This window comes from Danio rerio, chromosome 8, assembly GCF_052040795.2.
Source record: "Danio rerio strain M-AB ecotype USA chromosome 8, GRCz13ab, whole genome shotgun sequence".
NCBI lineage: Eukaryota > Metazoa > Chordata > Actinopteri > Cypriniformes > Danionidae > Danio > Danio rerio.
In genome coordinates this window covers 14338851-14359022 of record NC_141028.1, presented here as the reverse complement: position 1 = coordinate 14359022, position 20172 = coordinate 14338851, and the positions used below count along the sequence as shown (strand labels likewise).

Genomic DNA, 20172 nt, shown 5'->3' with positions numbered 1-20172 from the left:
ATCGCAAGAAATTGAGATCTGAAAAAGCGTAGACAGCGGCCTCTTGATTCACGAAAATGAAAACTGCAAAAAACGTATCTCCTGGGTATTTGGCGCTTTCCAGAAATGTATATAGCGGTTATGTTTTCAGAAGGAGTCTGGGTTGACTAAAAATTATTGAAATTACTGAAGACAGAAATAAAATTTATTACAACTAAAATCTACACTGTAAAACTTTTTTATTTTATATTTTTATATATTCAACATAAAAACGAATGAAGATTTTTATGTTGATTTAATTAATTTTATTAAGTTATTTAGGTTTCAACTAAATCTTTTAAGTTATACAAAATTGAACTTACTATTTTTAGTCAGTTTTAATGATGTAAGTTAGTCTTTATAGGACTAGAAAAGTTCATTTGATTCCATTAAAAAATTGAAGTCAGCAATATTTTTTTACAGTGTAATAAACTAAAATCAAGACTATAATAAATGATTTAATAGTAATTAAATGAGCAATATCACACTCGTAACATATCAAAAAAAAAAATCAAACACGAATAAGAGGAACTACTTTCTTCCGCCATTCATTCACATTTGCAGCTGACATCAGAACAGCAGAAACTATTGGTCATTCACCAACGTCACTTTACAGCTAGTATTTGAATGATTCTCTAGCATAATGTCTAAAATGATGACAAAATGGGTGATTTTACTGACATTTAGGATTATACTGCAGAACGGCAAAAAATGCCATCAGTATACAGAGATTTCCCAGTTTTTCTTTGTTGCAATCAGGAGATCACAATAATTAACCCTTAAAAACCAAAGCAACGCAGTCACTTCCAGATTACTGTTGTTTGCGATAAGGAAAAACATTAAAAAACATGCGTTCATTTCTTCTTTTTTTTCTGTTTACTGAACTAGTCTGCAGTAACAAAAGCAGGAGGCTTATTAGAAACAAACAGATGGCCAACCAAAAAGTAACTCAGGGTTATACAAAGAGTGAACAACACAAAAAATATAAATCATACCTGCCAACACTCCCATTTTTCCCGGAAGACTCTCGTATTTCAGACTCATTTTTCGTATTGTTCTGTCTCCCGGAATTCCACAGTCCAGCTTGAAACCTGGTTGAAGGTTTGAAACCTATAATTTATATTAATAATAATACATAAATAAACAAGGCTGGAAGAAATACTTTGCATAAGTCTCAGGCCAAACACATTGATTAAGATGCGGTTCACATGTTGATCAGTCTGCTTCTGTCTTGCAGTGATTATAATTATAAAATGAGCATCATTATGTTCTTCTCAAAAGGGCTGAACACTTGAATTGAGCACTCTGAAGGGAGCACTGAAGGGCATTACTGCCTCGTCTTGTGTTTTTAGTACACCTAATATAAGAACATGCATCACAGACACTTTATTTTTGCTCTGAATATGTACTTCGAAAGAAGTGCTTTCACACAGTCAAAACTTGAAAATAGATTTAGCTTTTTGAGTGGCAAATGTTGTTGGAGATGGCTTTTATGTTTTTGCTGTTGAAGTATGTAGAAATTAAAAAGGGAAAAATTGCATTGAAATTAGCATTTAGTGTTCAAAGGGGTTAGAGGGCGTAGTCTAAATTGCTAAAAGTCTGAAAGAAAAAACTAAATGTCTTTATGGCAGTTTTATTAATTTTAATAATTAATAATTTTAGATATATTTTAGGTTTTTATTCAAATGTATTGTTTTCATTAATTTGTTTAAGACATATAGTGCTCAGCATAAATAAGTACACCTTATTTTGAAAATGCATATTTTTATCCATTTCTCAGTGAATAGATTTTGGTGCATTTGAACAAAACGCATTTATTAAACAGATATATTTATTAAAGTAATATTTTAGTCACTAAACATCTTTAGAAATAGAAACATAATACATTTAAATTCAAGGGAAATATTTGAAAATAAAAATTACAAACTGCCAAATGTCAATTAAATTGTATCTATTTTTTGCTTCTCTTGATTTTTTTTCCTAATCTTTAAAAAAAAAAATCAACAATTCTTCCAAACATAGAAATTTGGGTGTACTAACATTTGGACCATTATCGTAAATAATTTTGTTAGATTAGCTCCAGTTTTGGCTTCAGTACTGATTAAATTAACGCAAATGCACAAATATAATATTGTAAACATCCTGAAGAAAATATTAATTTAAAAAATAGATTTGTGATTTTCAATAGCATATAGACCAACATTTTGTGTGTTTATTATAGTTTTTTCCAAAGTACAATTTTACATGGATTAAGTTGAAATAAAGTAATTCAATTATTTCGTCATTATAAAAACAATTTTTTGCCTTTGAGTCAACTTTTTTTTCCCTTAGCCAGAATAAATATTTAGATTAATATTAAATGACATTCCTTTTTTTTTTTTACCAAGTAAAACCTATAATTAGAGGATAATTTATAAATTTAGCTGTAACAAATTACAGTAATTTGTTTTGGATTTGTCCAAAGCTAGATTATACTTTGGTCTAAGGTAAAAAAAGATTGTTTCTACTTTCTACAAAAATAAACTAAACTACAAAAATAAACTAAATAAAAATTTAATGTCCCTACAATACCTGACAAAAGTCTTGTCATTGATCCGAGTTGTAAGAGCAACAAATAATAACTTCTCACAGAAATCAGTCAAGATTGGTGAAGGAAAAAATCAAGGTTTTGGGTTATATTCAGTATGTGGGTATGCAAGAGATCTGCTGAGTGGATGGCAAAATCAACAGCCTGAGGTATCAAGACATTTGTACTGCCCATTACATTGCAAACCACAGGAGGGCAAATACTTCAGCATGTGCTCAGGATTGGCCAGCCGTCACCAGACATGAACATTATTGAGCATAGAAGTCAAGTTATTATTTATTGTTCCTAAAACTTGGATAGGTGACAAGACTTTGTCAGGTATTGTATATTACACAATATTTTTAATTTGTGTGAGTCATTTTTTTCTTAATCACAAAAAAAAATTTAGATTTAGATAAAATTTTATAGTTTGAACCAAAGTTAAATTATACTTTGAGAAAAAACTAAATAGTAGCTAAAACAAATTACAGTCATTTTGTTAATTTGGCCCAAAGTGTAATTTTTTTTTTAATCAATGTAGGGTGTTTTTCCATGACCTTAACTAACATTTCTCTCACGTACCTGTCAGGTAACGTTCTTCCTCCTAGATCAAAACCAGAGGGAGCACGTCATCGATGCTTTCCGTCCCGACCTGTCCTCCATGTCTTTCCATCAGCCTGTCAGTGATATGAATGTGGCCAGCGGCTGCCCCCTGTTCTTCCCTCTGAAGAAACTGAGGTCGCCCAAACATGCTTACTGCAAAGACGACACCATCTACATTAAGTGCGTGGTGGACACCTCTTCCTGAAGCACCCAGGTAATGGGGACGGGACACATACTGTACAAGAGCAGAAAAAAACTGGATCTGAGGAGAACTGTAGAAGAACAAACCGCCAAATATTCATGAGCTGAAAAGTTTCATCTTTTAGTGCATGAATAAAATCATATTTTTTAGATTGACACCTGGCTCTTAATGTTTTAAACATGGATTCTTTCTCATTATTTTGGGATTTTTATTATTTTATTTATTATGGAATAAGTGCCTCTGAATTTTGAATAAGATACTTATATTTTTATATTGTGTGCTAACAAATAAAATGTGTTAACTGTCTTGCTTTTGTATTTCCTTTTTGTCTGTGGTGTTTCGAGATTTCAGAATTATTACAATGGTTTGCATTTCTAACCATTGATAATATTGGCTTAGGATTGAAATAGTTTTAATTGCTAGCTGACAATTTTTATAAAGGCTGATTTAGCTCATCCACTCAAAAATGTATAAATAAAATAAAACTTTATAATCATAACCGGAATAAAAACAAGCACTATATTATGTTACAATATTAATAATATGGATTCAAATGGTTACAAATGCCATTTTCTTCTTGAATAATTGTTTAATGTGAATTACGCACAGATTTCTTAACCATATGTATAGAATAAACACAGGCTCATTGTGAAAATGTACCCTGGTATACATTCCTGGAGAGCGCAAATTATGTAGCCAGAGCTATGTATGACTGCATTTCGTCTTTAAAACGAATGCTAAGGGGTAATATGACACTGCAGACGACCTCTGTTTCTTTTCGTGCTACCAGCTGACTGCTTACCTCTGTGTGGATGACTTTGCTCTCACCAGTTCGTCCAGTGGTTCGCCACATATGTCGTCAGATTTGAGATGCAGAGAGGAGTTGACCGTGAAGATAAAGTTTGAGTCCAGCAAAGAACATTTCCAGAAAGGTAGAAAAGCACAAATAAAAGGCAAAAAAAAAAGAGTAAAAAAACAGGGTGAGAACGTTGTAAGATCTGGAAACGTGGTAAAAATCAGGCGGCTGTCAGGGCTTTTCTTTTCTGAAAACACTGTCAGTTGGGTTTAGGGAAGCGGGTGATCGGGTTAATCGGTGCTTTTGAAAACAATTATCAGTTGGGTTTAGGGAGGGGGTATTAGGGATATTGTTGAATTAGTCAGTCAGGTGCAAATGGCATTCACGAAGGAAATTTGAGATTTGAAAAAGTGTACACAGCACCCTCTGCTGGATTTGCAAAAACTTCACAAAAAAAAAAAAAAAAAAACAGCTCCTGGACGCTGTACGTACTGTATACAGAGGTACGTATCAATAATGAGCCTGGGTTTCATATATTTGTCTTTATACCTATATTTAAGACTTTTTTGTGGAATTCTTACTGTGGTAAAAGTTCTTGATTAGTGTTAAACATTATGCTCCACTTCTGTTTTTTTCAGTTTGTACACTGATTAACAACAAAATGTAGACATTTGTAGAAGAAGGAGAGTGAAAAGTAAAACCTAGTGGTTTAATGGACAGTAAAATTAAGAATTCATATTTTGGGGCTGAACTTTAACCTAATGTGCTGTTGGGGATGTTTTCATCCACTCTGGGGTGATTTTGAGTCTTAATCAGGCCATAACTTTCTCTGTGTTTCAGCTAGCAAAATCATTTTTGATGACAAATCTTATTTTGACACATATTTTGAAAAAATGCTTTGAATTAAAAAAAAAACAAAAAACTCAACAATATACTCTGGGCAAATTTACTACTCTTTTGTCATGTTAGGGATGAAAACATCCACTAAATTAAACTTAATTTACTTTTTATTTCTGCATAAATCTGTTAATCAACCTCAGTCTTGATCAAAACTATTAAATTGTTTAGAAAATTACATGATTTAAACTCTTTAATTGCCAAGTTCACAAATAATGTCACTGATTTGGTGAAAAAAACACACAAAATGGCGTATTTTATATATAAAAAGTAATTGTGGACTGGATATTTTTTTACCTTTTATCAAAGTCTTGGACATGTGAAACAATATTGCCTTTTTGATGCAATATAATGATGCATTTTTCATTGATAGTGGTTTTCCCTGTTGGGAGGAGGTACAATTTGTAATTTTTACTGTTGAGCATAGCACCAACCCTTTAGATAGGCCTGTGCAAAAAAATGTTTTTAGTTTTAGTTTCTGGATTTTTATGGAGTTTAATAGCAAATTAAAGTGTGTATGTGTGTCTGCGAGTGTGTGAGAGTGACCTTTACCACTTACCTTGATGTGTCTGAGAAAATCTAAATAAGCATCTCAGCTCTCAGAACTACAGGGAGTAAACAAAAACAAAGACTATATTGTACAATAGATTGCACTATACTGTATTTATGCACCATCAAATAACTAAAGTCAATGGGGCAAAAACAGCCACCAACAGTAAATTAGGGAGAAAAATGAAAATCTAACAAATGAAAATCTACTCTTTGATAAAGAGTAAAAATAAATCCAGTCCCCAATTACTTTTTATATTAGTTTTAAAGAGTTTATTTATTTATTATTTAGAGTTTTTAGTTAAATTTTCTAAACGATTTAGTTGTTTTGATCAGGACTGAGGTTGATTAACAGATTTTTGCAAAAATAAATAATAAAAAAAAATAATTATCTGATGCATTTTTACAGCAGTTTAATACAGTGGATGTTTTCATCCCTAACATAACAAAAGAGTAGTTAATTTGAGCAGTGCACAAGTGTTAGGAGTTATAATAGTCATAAAATATTTAATGCCTAACAAACTTTTTAGGTATATTCAGTTTTGTTAAACTGATTAACATGTTTGTGTAACTAGTCACTATTTTTATTAATATATAATAAACATAATTAAACAGGACATATTCTAATATATGTGATAAACAAAATTAAAGATATAAAATACTTTTGATGCTTTAAAACCTCCTTTATTCTCCCAATCCACCATACTTTACCCATGTATGCAGTTGTTAGTGCAAAATCAGCTTATATGTTCTATAAAAGCACTGCATTTGTAGCTGTGGCTCTTTTATTCAATTCTGAAACATGCACAATCATGTTAACTTGAATGTGTGCAAAAATGACCCTAGTTCAGCGGGTAAGCAGTTTCTAAAAGTAACTATTAGCACCAAAGTTTGGAAAGATACTCTGGATACTTCCTTGAACATAAGATAATGTTTTCAGATATTTTTTTATTATTGCAGCAGAATGAGAGACGAGTAAATATCAGGTAGTTTCCCACAGTGTTTACTGCAGTTGAAAAAGTTGAACGCTTTAAACTAGAAGTACAAATCATCATTCTGCATCAAACAACTGCCTCCGCTCAGCCATGTGCAGTTCGGCCCCCAGTGTATGATTAGTTTTGTTCAGCGACATGAAATTTTTTCATTTAGTCAGCTCGCTATGACCTGTGATGTCTGCCTGAATCACAGTGCCCGAATTTCACAGAAACCTAAGAATATTACTGTTACGCCAGCAACTATGACCCATTATGTGTTAAAAATGTAAGCAGATGACAGTTGCACTTCCAGCAGACCTTCACTGATGCCAGAGCCGTATATATGCTGACCACTCACTCTCACATCCACTCATCAGGAATATAATCATAGTACTTCATAAATAACAGTTATAAATAACATTTACAATCATGTCATGGTTTAAAATATATACATTGCATAGATTTATTTTTGATCAGTGTGCTTTATCATTTCATATCCGTTTACTATCTATGTATCATTCTAACTAACTAACTAACTAACTCACTAACTATATATATATATATATATATATATATATATATATATATATATATATATATATATATATATATATATATATATATATATACTGTTGAAGTCAGAACTATTAGCCCACTATTTTATTTTTTTCCCTAATTTCTGATTAACGGAGAGAAAATTTCTTCATCCCATTTTTAAACATAATAGTTTTAATAACTCATTTCCAATAACTGATTTATTTTATCTTTGCTGACCGTACATAACATTTCACTAGATATTTTTCAAGACACTTCTGTACAGCTTAAAATTACATTTAAAATTTACATTTAAATCGAAAACAAATATTACTTAAAGGGGGTAATAATATTGACCTAAAAATGGCTTTTAAAAAATTAAAACAGCTTTTATTCCAGCCAAAATAAAACAAATAAGACTTTCTCCCAAAGAAAAATATTATCAGACATACTGTGAAAATTTCCTTGCTTAAACATCATTTGTAAAAAAATATATAATAATAAATAAATAAATAAAATAAAAATCAAAGGGTGCTAATAATTTTGACTTCAACTGTATATTTATATGTATGTCAGCTTATATATATAAATGTACATAAAATATGTTTAATTTAATCCATCATCTATATCTCTTTATATTTTAAAGTATAAACTTTATATAAATAAAATCTATTTGCCTGTCTATCATCTCTATCTTTATGTAATGAAATGTCTATCTGTTTGTAATATATTTGTGTAACGATATTGTTTGTAAATGTTTGTGTGTATAAAACCATCAAAATGTTACTATATGTTTAATTTTTTTCCCTTTCCATCATCTATATGTGTGTATATTTTAATATATAAACTATCTAACAGTATGTTTGTCTGTCCGTCCGTCTGTCTGTCCATCCATCTATCTATAATAATATAATGCCTATATCTGTAATATATTGTGCAGTATTTGTGTATACAATACAACACCTGTCTGTCTAAAGCCATCGAAAAGAAATATATGTAATCTATCTATCCTTATAGACCTTAAAAACTTTATATGTAACTTTATGTAACATAATATCCTAATAATGGGTCTATCTCTTCATATTTATATTTTATCTATCATCTATATCTGTGTGTATTTTAATATATAAATTATCTTAAATTTTAATTATCTATCTATCTATCTATCTATCTATCTATCTGTCTGTCTGTCTGTCTGTCTGTCTGTCTGTCTGTCTGTCTGTCCGTCCGTCCGTCCGTCCGTCCGTCCGTCCGTCCGTCCGTCCGTCCGTCCGTCCGTCCGTCCGTCCGTCCGTCCGTCCGTCCGTCCGTCCGTCCGTCCGTCCGTCCGTCCGTCCGTCCGTCCGTCCGTCTGTCTGTCTGTCTGTCTGTCTGTCCATTCATCTGTCTGTCTGTCTGTTAGTCTGTCCATTCATCTGTCTGTCTGTCTGTCTGTCCATTCATCTGTCTGTCTGTCTATCTATCTATCTTTTTATCTATCTATCTATCTATCTATCTATCTATCTATCTATCTATCTATCTATCTATCTATCTATCTATCTATCTGTCTGTCTGTCTGTCTGTCTGTCTGTCCATTCATCTGTCTGTCTGTCTGTTAGTCTGTCCATTCATCTGTCTGTCTGTCCATTCATCTGTCTGTCTGTCTGTCTGTCTGTCTGTCTGTCTGTCTGTCTGTCTGTCTATCTATCTATCTATCTATCTATCTATCTATCTATCTATCTATCTATCTGTCTGTCTGTCTGTCTGTCTGTCTGTCCATTCATCTGTCTGTCTGTCTGTTTGTCTGTCCATTCATCTGTCTGTCTGTCCGTCTATCTATCTATCTATCTATCTATCTATCTATCTATCTATCTATCTATCTATCTATCTATCTATCTATCTATCTATCTATCTATCTATCTATCTGTCTGTCTGTCTGTCTGTCTGTCTGTCTGTCTGTCTGTCTGTCTGTCCATTTATCTGTCTGTCTGTCTGTTAGTCTGTCCATTCATCTGTCTGTCTGTCTGTTTGTCTGTCCATTCATCTGTCTGTCTGTCTGTCTGCTTTATCTAAAGGTCTGTCTGTCTGTCTGTCTGTCTGTCTGTCTGTCTGTCTGTCTATCTATCTATCTATATATCTACTTATCTATCTATCTATCTATCTATCTATCTATCTATCTATCTATCTATCTATCTATCTATCTATCTATCTATCTATCTATCTATCTATCTACTTATATATCTATCTATCTATCTATCTATCTATCTATCTATCTATCTATCTATCTATCTATCTATCTATCTACTTATCTATCTATCTATCTATCTATCTATCTATCTATCTATCTATCTATCTATCTATCTATCTATCTATCTATCTATCTATCTATCTACTTATCTATCTATCTATCTATCTATCTATCTATCTATCTATCTATCTATCTATCTATCTATCTATCTATCTACTTATCTATCTATCTATCTATCTATCTATCTATCTATCTATCTATCTATCTATCTATCTATCTATCTATCTATCTATCTATCTATCTATCTATCTATCTATCTATCTATCTATCTATCATGTACTAGCTATATATGAAAGTTTAGTTATATAAGTGCATCATCACATCCGTCCACTTTCAAACTCAGCACAAGTTTCATCTCTGACCTGCACTTCAAGTCCACAAATAGAGGATTTAATGTCTTGATTTTGCCATTGGAGCAGAGCCTCTGTAGCCCCTCCTCGAGTCCGCTGCTGCTGTACTTCCTGTACACGGACGATGATGATGATGATGATCGGGTTATGTTAATTACATAAGCAAAACGTAAATGATTCGCGGGAAAAGGTGAAAAAATGGCGACGCGCACTGCCTGCATTTCTGCGTCGCTTATGCTTTAAAAACACCCGAAAGTCTCTCAAACATCGCGAATGGGACATCGTGCTGCCACAGGAGGGGATATCTGCACTTTTGGCGCGTTTTACCCGCGGGACTGGAGAGAAATCAAAGCGGTAATCCCAGCTCGAGATGTGTTTGAATGTGACCCGATTCAAAACCTAACAGCCACAGCTGCACTTATCTGACGAGTTTACCCACGCATAGGAAAGCGTAATAGTGTGTTTTATGCATGTTGTGTTTGTTACAGCGAGCATGACAGCTTGTCCGAGTCCCTGAGAGAAGTTTTTTTGCTAGTGCACAAGTTTTCCAGCGTGCACCGATGATGATGTTGCATGTCTTCAAATGGGAAGGGAGTGTGTGTGTGTGTGTGTGTGTGTGTGTGTGTGTGTGTGTGTTACAAATATTCATAGTTCGCTTGTGTGATTTATAATATTGCGTTAGGAGACGTGGGCATGGATGTAGAAAGTAACTTTTTAAACATCAGTGCATGCATTTGAAGGCATTGCTATAGTTTTCTGTTACTTTCTGTCTCTTGGATGAAGTTTGCATGCATGTTTTATCCGTGTAGTTCATAGCACCACCGTCTGGTTTCGATTCATGTGAGTATTTGTAAAAAGGGTCTGGTTTAACGTTATATCCTGATTATGAGTAAAACGACTCTGCGTTTTTGCTCCTTTTTGAGTCATCAGGGTCGAGAATGAGTCAGGCAATATTCCCCATTGAGCTGTTGTGGTTGAACGAACATATTTGCAGTCCTGCAAGGTTGTCATAAACCATCATGCAGATATAGTGCATGCTGACCTGGGTCACTTTGAGGGATTTCAAACACTAGTTATGGGGGAGAAAACAGTTAGTTAAATAGGTTAGGAAAACTCTCCTTTTTTACATTTATAAAAGAAGCAAATCAACTAAATAATAACGTTAATTTAGGAAATTCATTCTTACACAATAATGCATTTATTAAAATTATTTCTAAATTTGTTTTGATAGTGATGTATTTGTTAGTAGAGAATCTGTTTATCACTTATTGTATTTATTGTTTGCAAACCTCGCACTGATTTGAATGTTTTACATTTTAATTTCTGTGTATTACCTTTAGGCACCAGTAGGTGGCCCTTTTTTATTTTTAAATCAATGAATCACTGAATGTGTTAATGTCTACAAAATCTAATTATTAGTATTATTATAGTTCTAGTTGTTTCAAACTGATGTTTGTTACCCTTGTGTTCTCTTGGGGATGTTTTCATCCACAATGGGTTGATTTTGAGTCTTAATTGGCCACAACAGTCAGCACATATTGCTTTTTGGTGACAAATCTTATTTGAACCATTCGTTCATTCATTCATTCATTCATTCATTCATTCATTCATTCATTCATTCATTTTATTTTCGGCTTAGTTCCTTTATTAATCAGGGGTCGCCACAGTGCAATGAACCGCCAACTTATCCGGCATATGTTTTAGGCTGCGGATGCCCTTCCAGCTGCAACTCATCACTGGGAAACCTTCATTCACACTCATTCACACACATACACCACAGACAATTTACCCAATTCTCCTATACCGCATGTCTTTTGACTTATGGGGAAACCAGAGCACCTGGACAAAAACCCACGCACACATGGGGAGAACATGCAAACTCCAATACCAACTTACCCAGCCTAGGCTCGAACCAGCGACCTTCTTGTTGTGAGGCGATCACTGCGCCACCGTGAAGCCCCTTATTTGACACATATTTTGGGAAAATGTAATGAAAAATTTCAAACTCTTAATACATTATGGACAAATTTATGGCTCTTTTATTATGTTAGTGGCTGTTTTTACCCCATTGAATTCCATTATTATTTTTTTTTTTGATGGCAAAGCCGTGACACCATTTCAGGCATGGGATAATAACCGATTTCAAGGTTTACCGCCGTTTAGAAAAGTCAATGATTTAAAACCGCAAAAAAATTTCTGTTATACTGTTGCTAACTTAGATTTTTTTTTAAATGTGTTTTAAAGAAATCTGTGCTGTTGAAACTAATGAAGTCATCTTTACTGTTTCAAAATATTATGAATGTTTCCTAAAATGAAATATATATTTTGTTAAATAAAAACAAATATTTTTTATAACTTTTTTTAGAGGATTTATCACAATACTATGATTAATCATGGGACGATTACTGGTTTCAAGGTTTACAGCAGTTTGGAAAAGACAAGGTTTTTAAACCGCCAAAGTTTTTTGTAATTCTTTTCCTAAGGTATATGTAAAGTTTTTTTTTTTTTTTTTTACTTGTTTTTTGTTTCTATTTTAGTTAGTTTTTTAGGGCAATAGAATCTCCAGCAGAAAAAGGAACCTCTACATCAAAAGATACTGGTCCAACATTTTTCAAATGTTTCTTAAAATAAAATATATTGTGTTCAATGGGGGGAAAGTTGTTGTTTTTTACCCAGACATTTAAAAATAACTTATTTTGGAATAATAATCACAATACCGTGACATCGTGAACCTGTGATATTTTTATCCAAGTTTATCATATTGTCAGAATCTTATACCGGCCCATGCCCCTAACCATGATGCCATGAAACCGTGATATTTTTATCCAAGGTTATCAAACCGTCAGAAACTGGCCCATGCCTACATTATATTATTATATATATTCTTGATTGTTGGTGTTTTTTTGCTGTTATAAAACTTTTTCAGGGTTGTACATTTGAACAACACTCAAGGGTTAAAAATACATATATTATTAAAAGCAAGCTCCTTCTTTAACAGTACTTGAAGGTACATCACAATCAAATTGTATGTAAAAATATATAAATAATAAATTCACTTCTGGGGTGTCAACGGTGGCGCAGTGTGTAGCACGATCGCCTTACAGCAAGAAGGTCGCTGGTTTGAGCCCCGGCTGGGTCGGTAGGCATTTCTGTGTGGAGTGCATGTTCTCTTCTTGTTGGCATAGGTTTTCTCCAAGACATATGCTATAGGTGAATTGAATAAGCTAAATTTGTCCGTGGCGTATGTGTGTGTGAGAAAGAGTGTGTATGGGTGTTGCCCAGCACTGGGTTGCAGCTGGAAGGACATCTGCTGCCTAAAACATATACTACATTTACATTTAGTCATTTAGCAGACGCTTTTATGCAAAGCGACTTACAAATGAGGACAAGGAAGCAATTTACACAACTAAGAGCAACAATGAATAAGCGCTATAGGCAAGTTTCAGGTCTGTAAAGTCTAAGAAGGAAAGTATTAGTAATATTAGTATTTTTTTTTTTTTTGGGTACAGTTAGTGTGATATTCAGAGAAGCAATTGCAGATTAGGAAGTGAAGTGAAGACTAGATAAGTTGGCGGTTCATTCCGCTGTGGTGACCACTGATTAATAAAGGGACTAAGCTGAAAAGAAAATTAATGAATGAAATCCACTTTTGCAGTAGCTGTAGTTTGCAGCTATTTTGCTGTTTCTAATAGATGATTGTTTGTAAAAGCTGTTTTGTTCAATGCTATTAAGGCTTGGGTCCCTAAAGAAGTCCAGTCAGTCATATTGCTCCTTTACAGTCATCACTTAAATCCCATTTGCAGGTGTTTGTAGTCGACAGCTAAACATAAGATAGCTAAAGAATAAAATTAACACGTGAATCTGACTTCAATGTAGGCTTGGGCGGTATCCAAATTTTGATACTGTCAAACCGCCTCCATATTTTACCCCGGTATCTGGTATTACCGGCGTAATAAAAAAAAATAATGACGTAAAGCTCAGACAGCGTCACCAAACTGTTGGCTTGAGCCTAAACCATTCAGAAACTGAATAACTTCTATGCGACCTTAGGCTGGCGGTCAGAAAGAGAGAGAGAGAGAGAGAGAGAGAGAGCATCTCTCTCTCTCTTACACAAACACACACACACACATCTCTCCCGCGATTTATTCAGAAATTTACTCCCACACCGTAAGAAATCTGGCCGGGTCCCGCGGAACAGCAGCGGGAATGCAGAGAGCTGTAATCGGGCCATAAAAATTATACCCGATAGGTCCCGAGTCCGACAGGTACATTTTGATTGACAGCTTTATAAAGCCCGAACCGGTTTACAGCCCGACATTATTCAAATGTGCTCATGCACACAGCTCTAATGCATTTGTCAAGAATGAGTCATTTATATGTTTTAACATCATTTATTCGTAACAAACGTAGACTATATGCCACTTGGAAATTGGAACAAAAAAATAAAACAAGTCCTCTGTAACATCGTAACATCTCAGCACTCTATATAGGCCTGGGTACATACACTTAGCCTTTAAATTGGCCAACACACAAAAGAAAAGAAATCTTGCTTAACAAATCAAATTAAAATAAACTCTAAATGATGACGGGTATTTTGGCAATAACGAAATTAAGATAAAGGCTCTGCAAGGTTTGTTTCGCCTGTTCTCTTCTCAATCTGGCATTAAGGCGGCGGTGAAGCTGAATATTAAAAGAATAATGCCACCATTAGCCTCTATACTCTGTCTACATTATGATTATATGGTTTAATTAATATTTATTTATAATTGAAAAACCCTTTACTCACCAAGATTAGGCTACGTGTGTTTGTGGAGGAACATTTAAATCCACTGGCTTTAGCGCAGTCCTGCGCTCACGGGGTCCAGCAGCTGAACACCCTTTCCTGCTGCTACAGGTCGAGATGCAGAGTTCTGATCTGGCTGATTTTGCAAGTTTTGGGTTGGATTGTTTGTTCATCTTCTACCAGTCAGGAACATCCATTTAATTTTCCATGACTGTAGTTTCATTGTAGCGAATGGCCTCGTCTTTTTACCTTTCAGCTTGCGGTTTAGGGCTCTACCGTAATACGCAGTGTATGAGTGACCACGAAATACCTGCGGCTGGAATAACCGCTCTTTCTGAACTAGTGACTGACTTGACCGCCGTCAAAATTCGCTTTTTTTACTACTTTGTCATCATTTGTTTCACCTTTGCAGGGATGGATTTTAATGCAGGGATTTGGATTTTTTCGGGTCTCGCCGGGTTCGGGCAAAGATCTTCAGCTCTAATGCAGACCTCTCGTTCATTTTAACCACGTCTCCCTTCTGTTCAGTCGAAACCGTAAATACTGCCAAACTGCAGGACACTTTGAAGCGCGACTCGTCACGTCACGTCACCTCTCCCTCTCCCCCTCCCCCTCTCCCTCTCTCCCCCTCCCTTTCCCTCTACCTCTTCCCCTCCCTCTCCCTCTCTCCTCCACACTGTCCCGTGATGACAATCACATATGTTTTTGTAGGCATTAAATAAAGGATATTTAATATTTTATGGCGGTATAACGGTATTGAAACTGACACCGTTGCTATTTTTAGATCCCGCGGTATACCATAATACCGTAATACCCGCCCAAGCCTACTTCAATGTATTACAAAAATGCATTTAATGTAATTGTATTATAAGTTAAAATATGAGGTAGCAAATTTGGTTTGAAAATTGAGTTAAGCTTGGGTTTTACTATCGACATACATTCTGCTTTTCTCTTAACGCTTGTAAACAGATAGTGTCTGCAACATTTTTACTATTGATTGACTATGGTGATGTTTTAAATATGAATGCTTCGACTAAATGTCTTCAGCTTTTAAACTCTGTTTATCACAGCGCTCTGACGTTTGCCACAAGTTGTCATAGACTACCTCACTATTGTGAACTGTATGCCAAAGCTGAGTGGCCTTCTCTGAATGTAAGAAGGTACTGTAGACAGGTGGATGACTCTGGTCTACAAGGCTCTTCTGGGTCTGGTGCCTTTATACCTAAGTTTCCTTCTTCATAAGTCAGAAAGCCAGTATGCACTACGTTCAAGTGAATCTCATCATTTGACTTTAGTTATGCCGCACCCTCATCCTGGAATACTCTTCAGTCTGAACTAAACTATCTGAGCTCATCTTAATCAAATCTTTTTAACAAACAACAGCAGTCCATTTCTCAATGTATGTGTTTTAAACATATTGTATTGTGGTATAGCTAAACAACTGAACTGATTTTCTATTAATAATTTTCTATTTATTATTAATATTATTTGAATTTTTTTTATATAAGTCATGTGCTGCGGACCTCTCGACCAGGTCTAGGGATGCATCGATTATAAATTTTGGTTGTACGATTATAGTCTAAGAAATAATCACGGTTTCACGGTTATCACAACTATTTGCATCCATTGATTTCAAAACCCTACTAGTTTAAAGCTAGTTTAAAATTGTTTTAAATTTCGTTTTGTAGTTTGGACCCAACTAAATATTTGTTGTCGTTTTAATCGTTTAAGTTAATTTGATTGAATATATAAAAATCAGTGGATATTATCGATGCATTTATTGGGTAAAATTGCTCATTCAATGTGTTTTTGGTCATTGTCAATATCAATGCACAGGCAAAAATGGACCCAGCGGCGAAACTATCGTGCCACTGCTACTTCAATTACGCACTGCTTCTGCGTGCAGTATGAAAGCTCTAATCTGTTAACATGGACGACAAAAAAAAAAAAAAAAACACGCTCTGCTCACGCTTGCGGTGTGAAACAGGCTTGAATCTTTCAGCACTCTCTCCGAAAAAACTCGGCTGGCAATGGCCACATGATCTCTCTCATCAGCGACATTATTTGTAACTTTAAATGGGTTTGCAAACATGTGTACTTTCCATTGCTTTTTTTTCCTCAAACTTTAGCTGTTTGCAATTCAGTCACAAAAGCTCCCTGTCATCTCAACTAGATGATAACTGAAAAGCGTGAGCGTGTTGCATCGCATGCGCTGCCCTCCATTGAAAATAACGAACTTGCACGAGCTTGCCTTAGGTAATAGCCCCTGTCATAAGCTGTTTGCATCCAAAAATGCTAATGAACTTTATGTGGAAAACTAGATTATTGCATAAAAGTCGTGCAAATAAAGCAGCGTTTCCATCCAACCAGTCAAAGAGGACAAAATCATCGTTTCCTGATTAACTGCCGCCAAATATTAACAGTAAAAATGGAATTTACAGCAGTAGGAGAAGCTGCGTCAATGTTTTCTTCATCTAATAAACTACTTCTGAAGGCAATTCTGACACTGAGTGAGTGCGTGGTGGCGTTTGAAGGTGTCAGACGTGGAGCACAGAAGCTCTTGATTCTGGAGGTCATTAATAATATAATAACTGAAACGGTAAGGTGTTTTAGAAAAACCAAAACAGTTCAGATGTTCTACAGTGTGCTCAGACTGCTGGTTTGTCCATTTACACACATTTTCATCATCACATGATCTCTTATCACAAAATCATACGACCTTTTTTAATGCGCATGCTGGAGTTTGTGCAGTAAAAGTGTTTATATCGTAGTTTATGCGCATTTGTTCTTATCGAATAAAAAGGTTATCCTACTCAGTTATGCGCATGAATTTTATGCACATTTTCAAAATTTATGCGCATCATGGCATTTCCATCAAGCGTTTTTTATGCGCATATCCAAAATGCACATAAAAATAGGTGGATGGCAACATAGCTATAGTTAGTCCAGTGTGCGTGGTTATTAGTCTTGGTGTACAAGCTAGTGCACAGTTGGCATGTTTTAGTTGCTGCAGTTTTGTTCCGTGCAGGACGCAGTGTTGAGAAGCCTTTATGATTAATTAACTGTGATAAATTAAATTGCGGTTAATAGAGAAACCGGTTAATCGTTGCATCCCTAGCCAGGTCACCCCTATAAATGAGATCTTGATCTTAATGGGGTTTTATCTGGTTAAATAAAGAAACATAATAAAATGAGACATTGTTGAAGACTTAAGAAGATGTTATGTAAGGCCACACTGTGTATCCTGTTTAGACCCATGAATTTGTGTGTGTGTGTGTGTGTGTGTACGTGTTTTTGTGACATCAGGACACAAATCTGTATAATGACATGGGTATGACACGGGTATTACAAGAGGTGAAATATGAGGACATTGGTGACGTCCTCATTTCTCAAAATGCTTATAAATCCTACAGAATGAGTTTAATCAGAGAGTAAGCTGAAAACAGTCTCCTGTGATGGTTGGGTTTAGGGGTGGGGTGGGGTGAGGGCAATACAATATATGGTTTGGACAGTATAAAATGAATGGAAACCTATGTAATGCCACCACTTTTCACAAAAACAAATGTGTGTGTGTCTGTGTGTGAGAGTACGTTGTGTGTGTGTTGTGTGTGTTGTGTGTGTGTGTTGTGTGTGTGTTCATATGATGTATTATGCAAATAATTACACTTTTCACAACTCTGATAAGCATCAGGCGATAAACCTCCTTTTGTTCTTTCTGTCCCCGCAGGAACTAAAGGTGTGTGTAACGTCAGCATGTTGGAGTCGGCCTGTCGGGACGGATATCTGACAGCCGGGTCGGAATCACTAGAACCCAAGCACCTTCATCCTAATATAGAGAAAAGCATCTGTGACCAGGAGACCAGCTTGACTGTGGGCCAGTATGTGCTCTGCTGTTGGTCCGATGGCCTTTATTACCTGGGGAAAATCCAAAGAGTGAGTCACTGATGCTCTTTATATACACTTGAGCTGAATGCACAGAAAACACATTGTACTGTATATCCTCCTGGGACATGACAAAATCCTGTGTTTGGAGTTACAGGTCTACAGTTTTGACAAAACAATTTGATTTGATGATTTTTTTGATAATTTGAATTGACCTGATGCAGTTCTTCGAGAAATGGAACATTAGATGAGAAAACAGTGGGCGTGGCGTGTTTTTTTGGATTGGATGTAGTGGGGTTTAGAGTTATTACAACCTAACAGACACCTTATCCTCACCCTTTCCGTTTGTTGTCATTGCGCTGTCAAAACTGACAGTTGGAGAGGCGTGGTTAAGTATGTTAGCCACGCCCAATACCTCAGACAGACATAGGCTGTTTCTTAATAGCAAGTACGCAAAGTTCGGACTTGCGTCCTTGGAAGTTCAGACTTGGAAGAACGAAATACCGAGAACGCGAGGACACCACTTCTTCAAATGGTACAGCAGTGTACTTTATAATGTCACTTAACTCACCATGGATTCATTGGTTTCACTGTACATTAAAAATAAAATGATTTAATCATATAAAGCACATCCTTATAATAAATATATTAATATAAATCTTTATGTTTGATTTAGGAAAAGGTAAACAAATCACAATAAATGTGAAGTGAAATGGGTTATTATGCACAGAATCTTGTGTTTTATTATCAGATTTCATAAACTACAATGGACATTATACAAGTATTAAGTACAAGACGTACACAATCAGAAAAAAGGATAGCGTTAAGCAATGTGGCAACATAAACAAAGACAAACCTCGTACAATACAGTAACATAATTAAAGACAATTTAAAAAGGTAACAAATAACACTGAAAAAATAATACACCTGAGAACAAAAAATGACGTTAGATATGCACAAAATGTATTCAATAACATGTTTTAACTACATTGGACAGATGCAATCCAGTGGTACATCCGAGATGGACTGGCCGATGTAAAGCTCTTTTTGGCGGGGAAGGTGATGACGAAGCTCCCGCTGACAGGCTGGGGGTCAGAGTTCGCATAAGCTGAGGCACCAAAGACGCGCTATCATTATAAATAAACTGCTGATTCGAGTTTAAAACAACTACATTCTCGCCTGAAAAGCTCTTAAAACTTTAATTTGTAACACAACAGAGGAGCATTTTTAAAACCATTAGCCATAAGCTTTCATTGGTTACGCTGCAATGCATTCTGGGATACCTGTGCTTTGTAAGTTCACACAAGTCACCTCTCAAACTAATTGATGTAAACTTCACACTTGAGTTAACCAATAAAATTACTTATAACATGTTTTAGAAAAACGTGATATTTTAAAATGTAACTCACTCAGTATAATTTTTGTTCTAAGCATTCATAATTGAGTAACTTCAGTTGCATTTTTACACAGTAAATGCTTTTAGACTGTTTCATTTTTTTTTTTTTTTTTTTTTGCAAATTCAGTGACATATTCTGTAATAACAGCTCGGACATCTTAAAACTTTTACAATATTACCCCAGACAATAAATATAGCCCATTCCTACTTGGACATTTTTTTAATATGTGTAGTTATAATAAATACTGTATCTAATTTAGTAAATAATATACTGTTATTAACAACATTTCAGAATTTATTTAGATTTTTTTACTTTATTAATGAGTTTTGAATGG

At 34.9% G+C, this 20172-nt stretch overlaps 3 protein-coding genes across 8 annotated transcripts in view; 2 read left to right on the top strand and 1 right to left on the bottom strand.

The window, feature by feature from the left end:
- traf1 (TNF receptor-associated factor 1) overlaps positions 1–3695 on the top strand; it is a 32526-nt gene extending 28831 nt beyond the window's left edge. Inside the window, exon 10 of one of the 2 annotated variants that reach the window (XM_087262613.1) lies at positions 3174–3695. In XM_087262613.1, the coding sequence (XP_087118739.1) occupies positions 3174–3392 (219 nt within the window). In that variant the 3' untranslated portion in view covers positions 3393–3695. 2 annotated transcript variants of the gene reach the window in all.
- Positions 1–20172, bottom strand: part of LOC147842591 (uncharacterized) — a 496599-nt gene that overhangs the window by 246721 nt on the left and 229706 nt on the right. The gene's annotated exons all lie outside the window — the stretch shown is intronic.
- Positions 9883–20172, top strand: part of phf19 (PHD finger protein 19) — a 62260-nt gene continuing 51970 nt past the window's right edge. For 2 of the 4 annotated variants that reach the window (XR_015497171.1, XM_087263496.1), the window contains exons 1-2: positions 9952–10130; positions 18287–18492. Coding sequence is in view for 3 of the 4 variants with exons in the window: in XM_087263496.1 (XP_087119622.1) it covers positions 18313–18492 (180 nt within the window). In the remaining variant the exon portion in view is untranslated. 4 annotated transcript variants of the gene reach the window in all.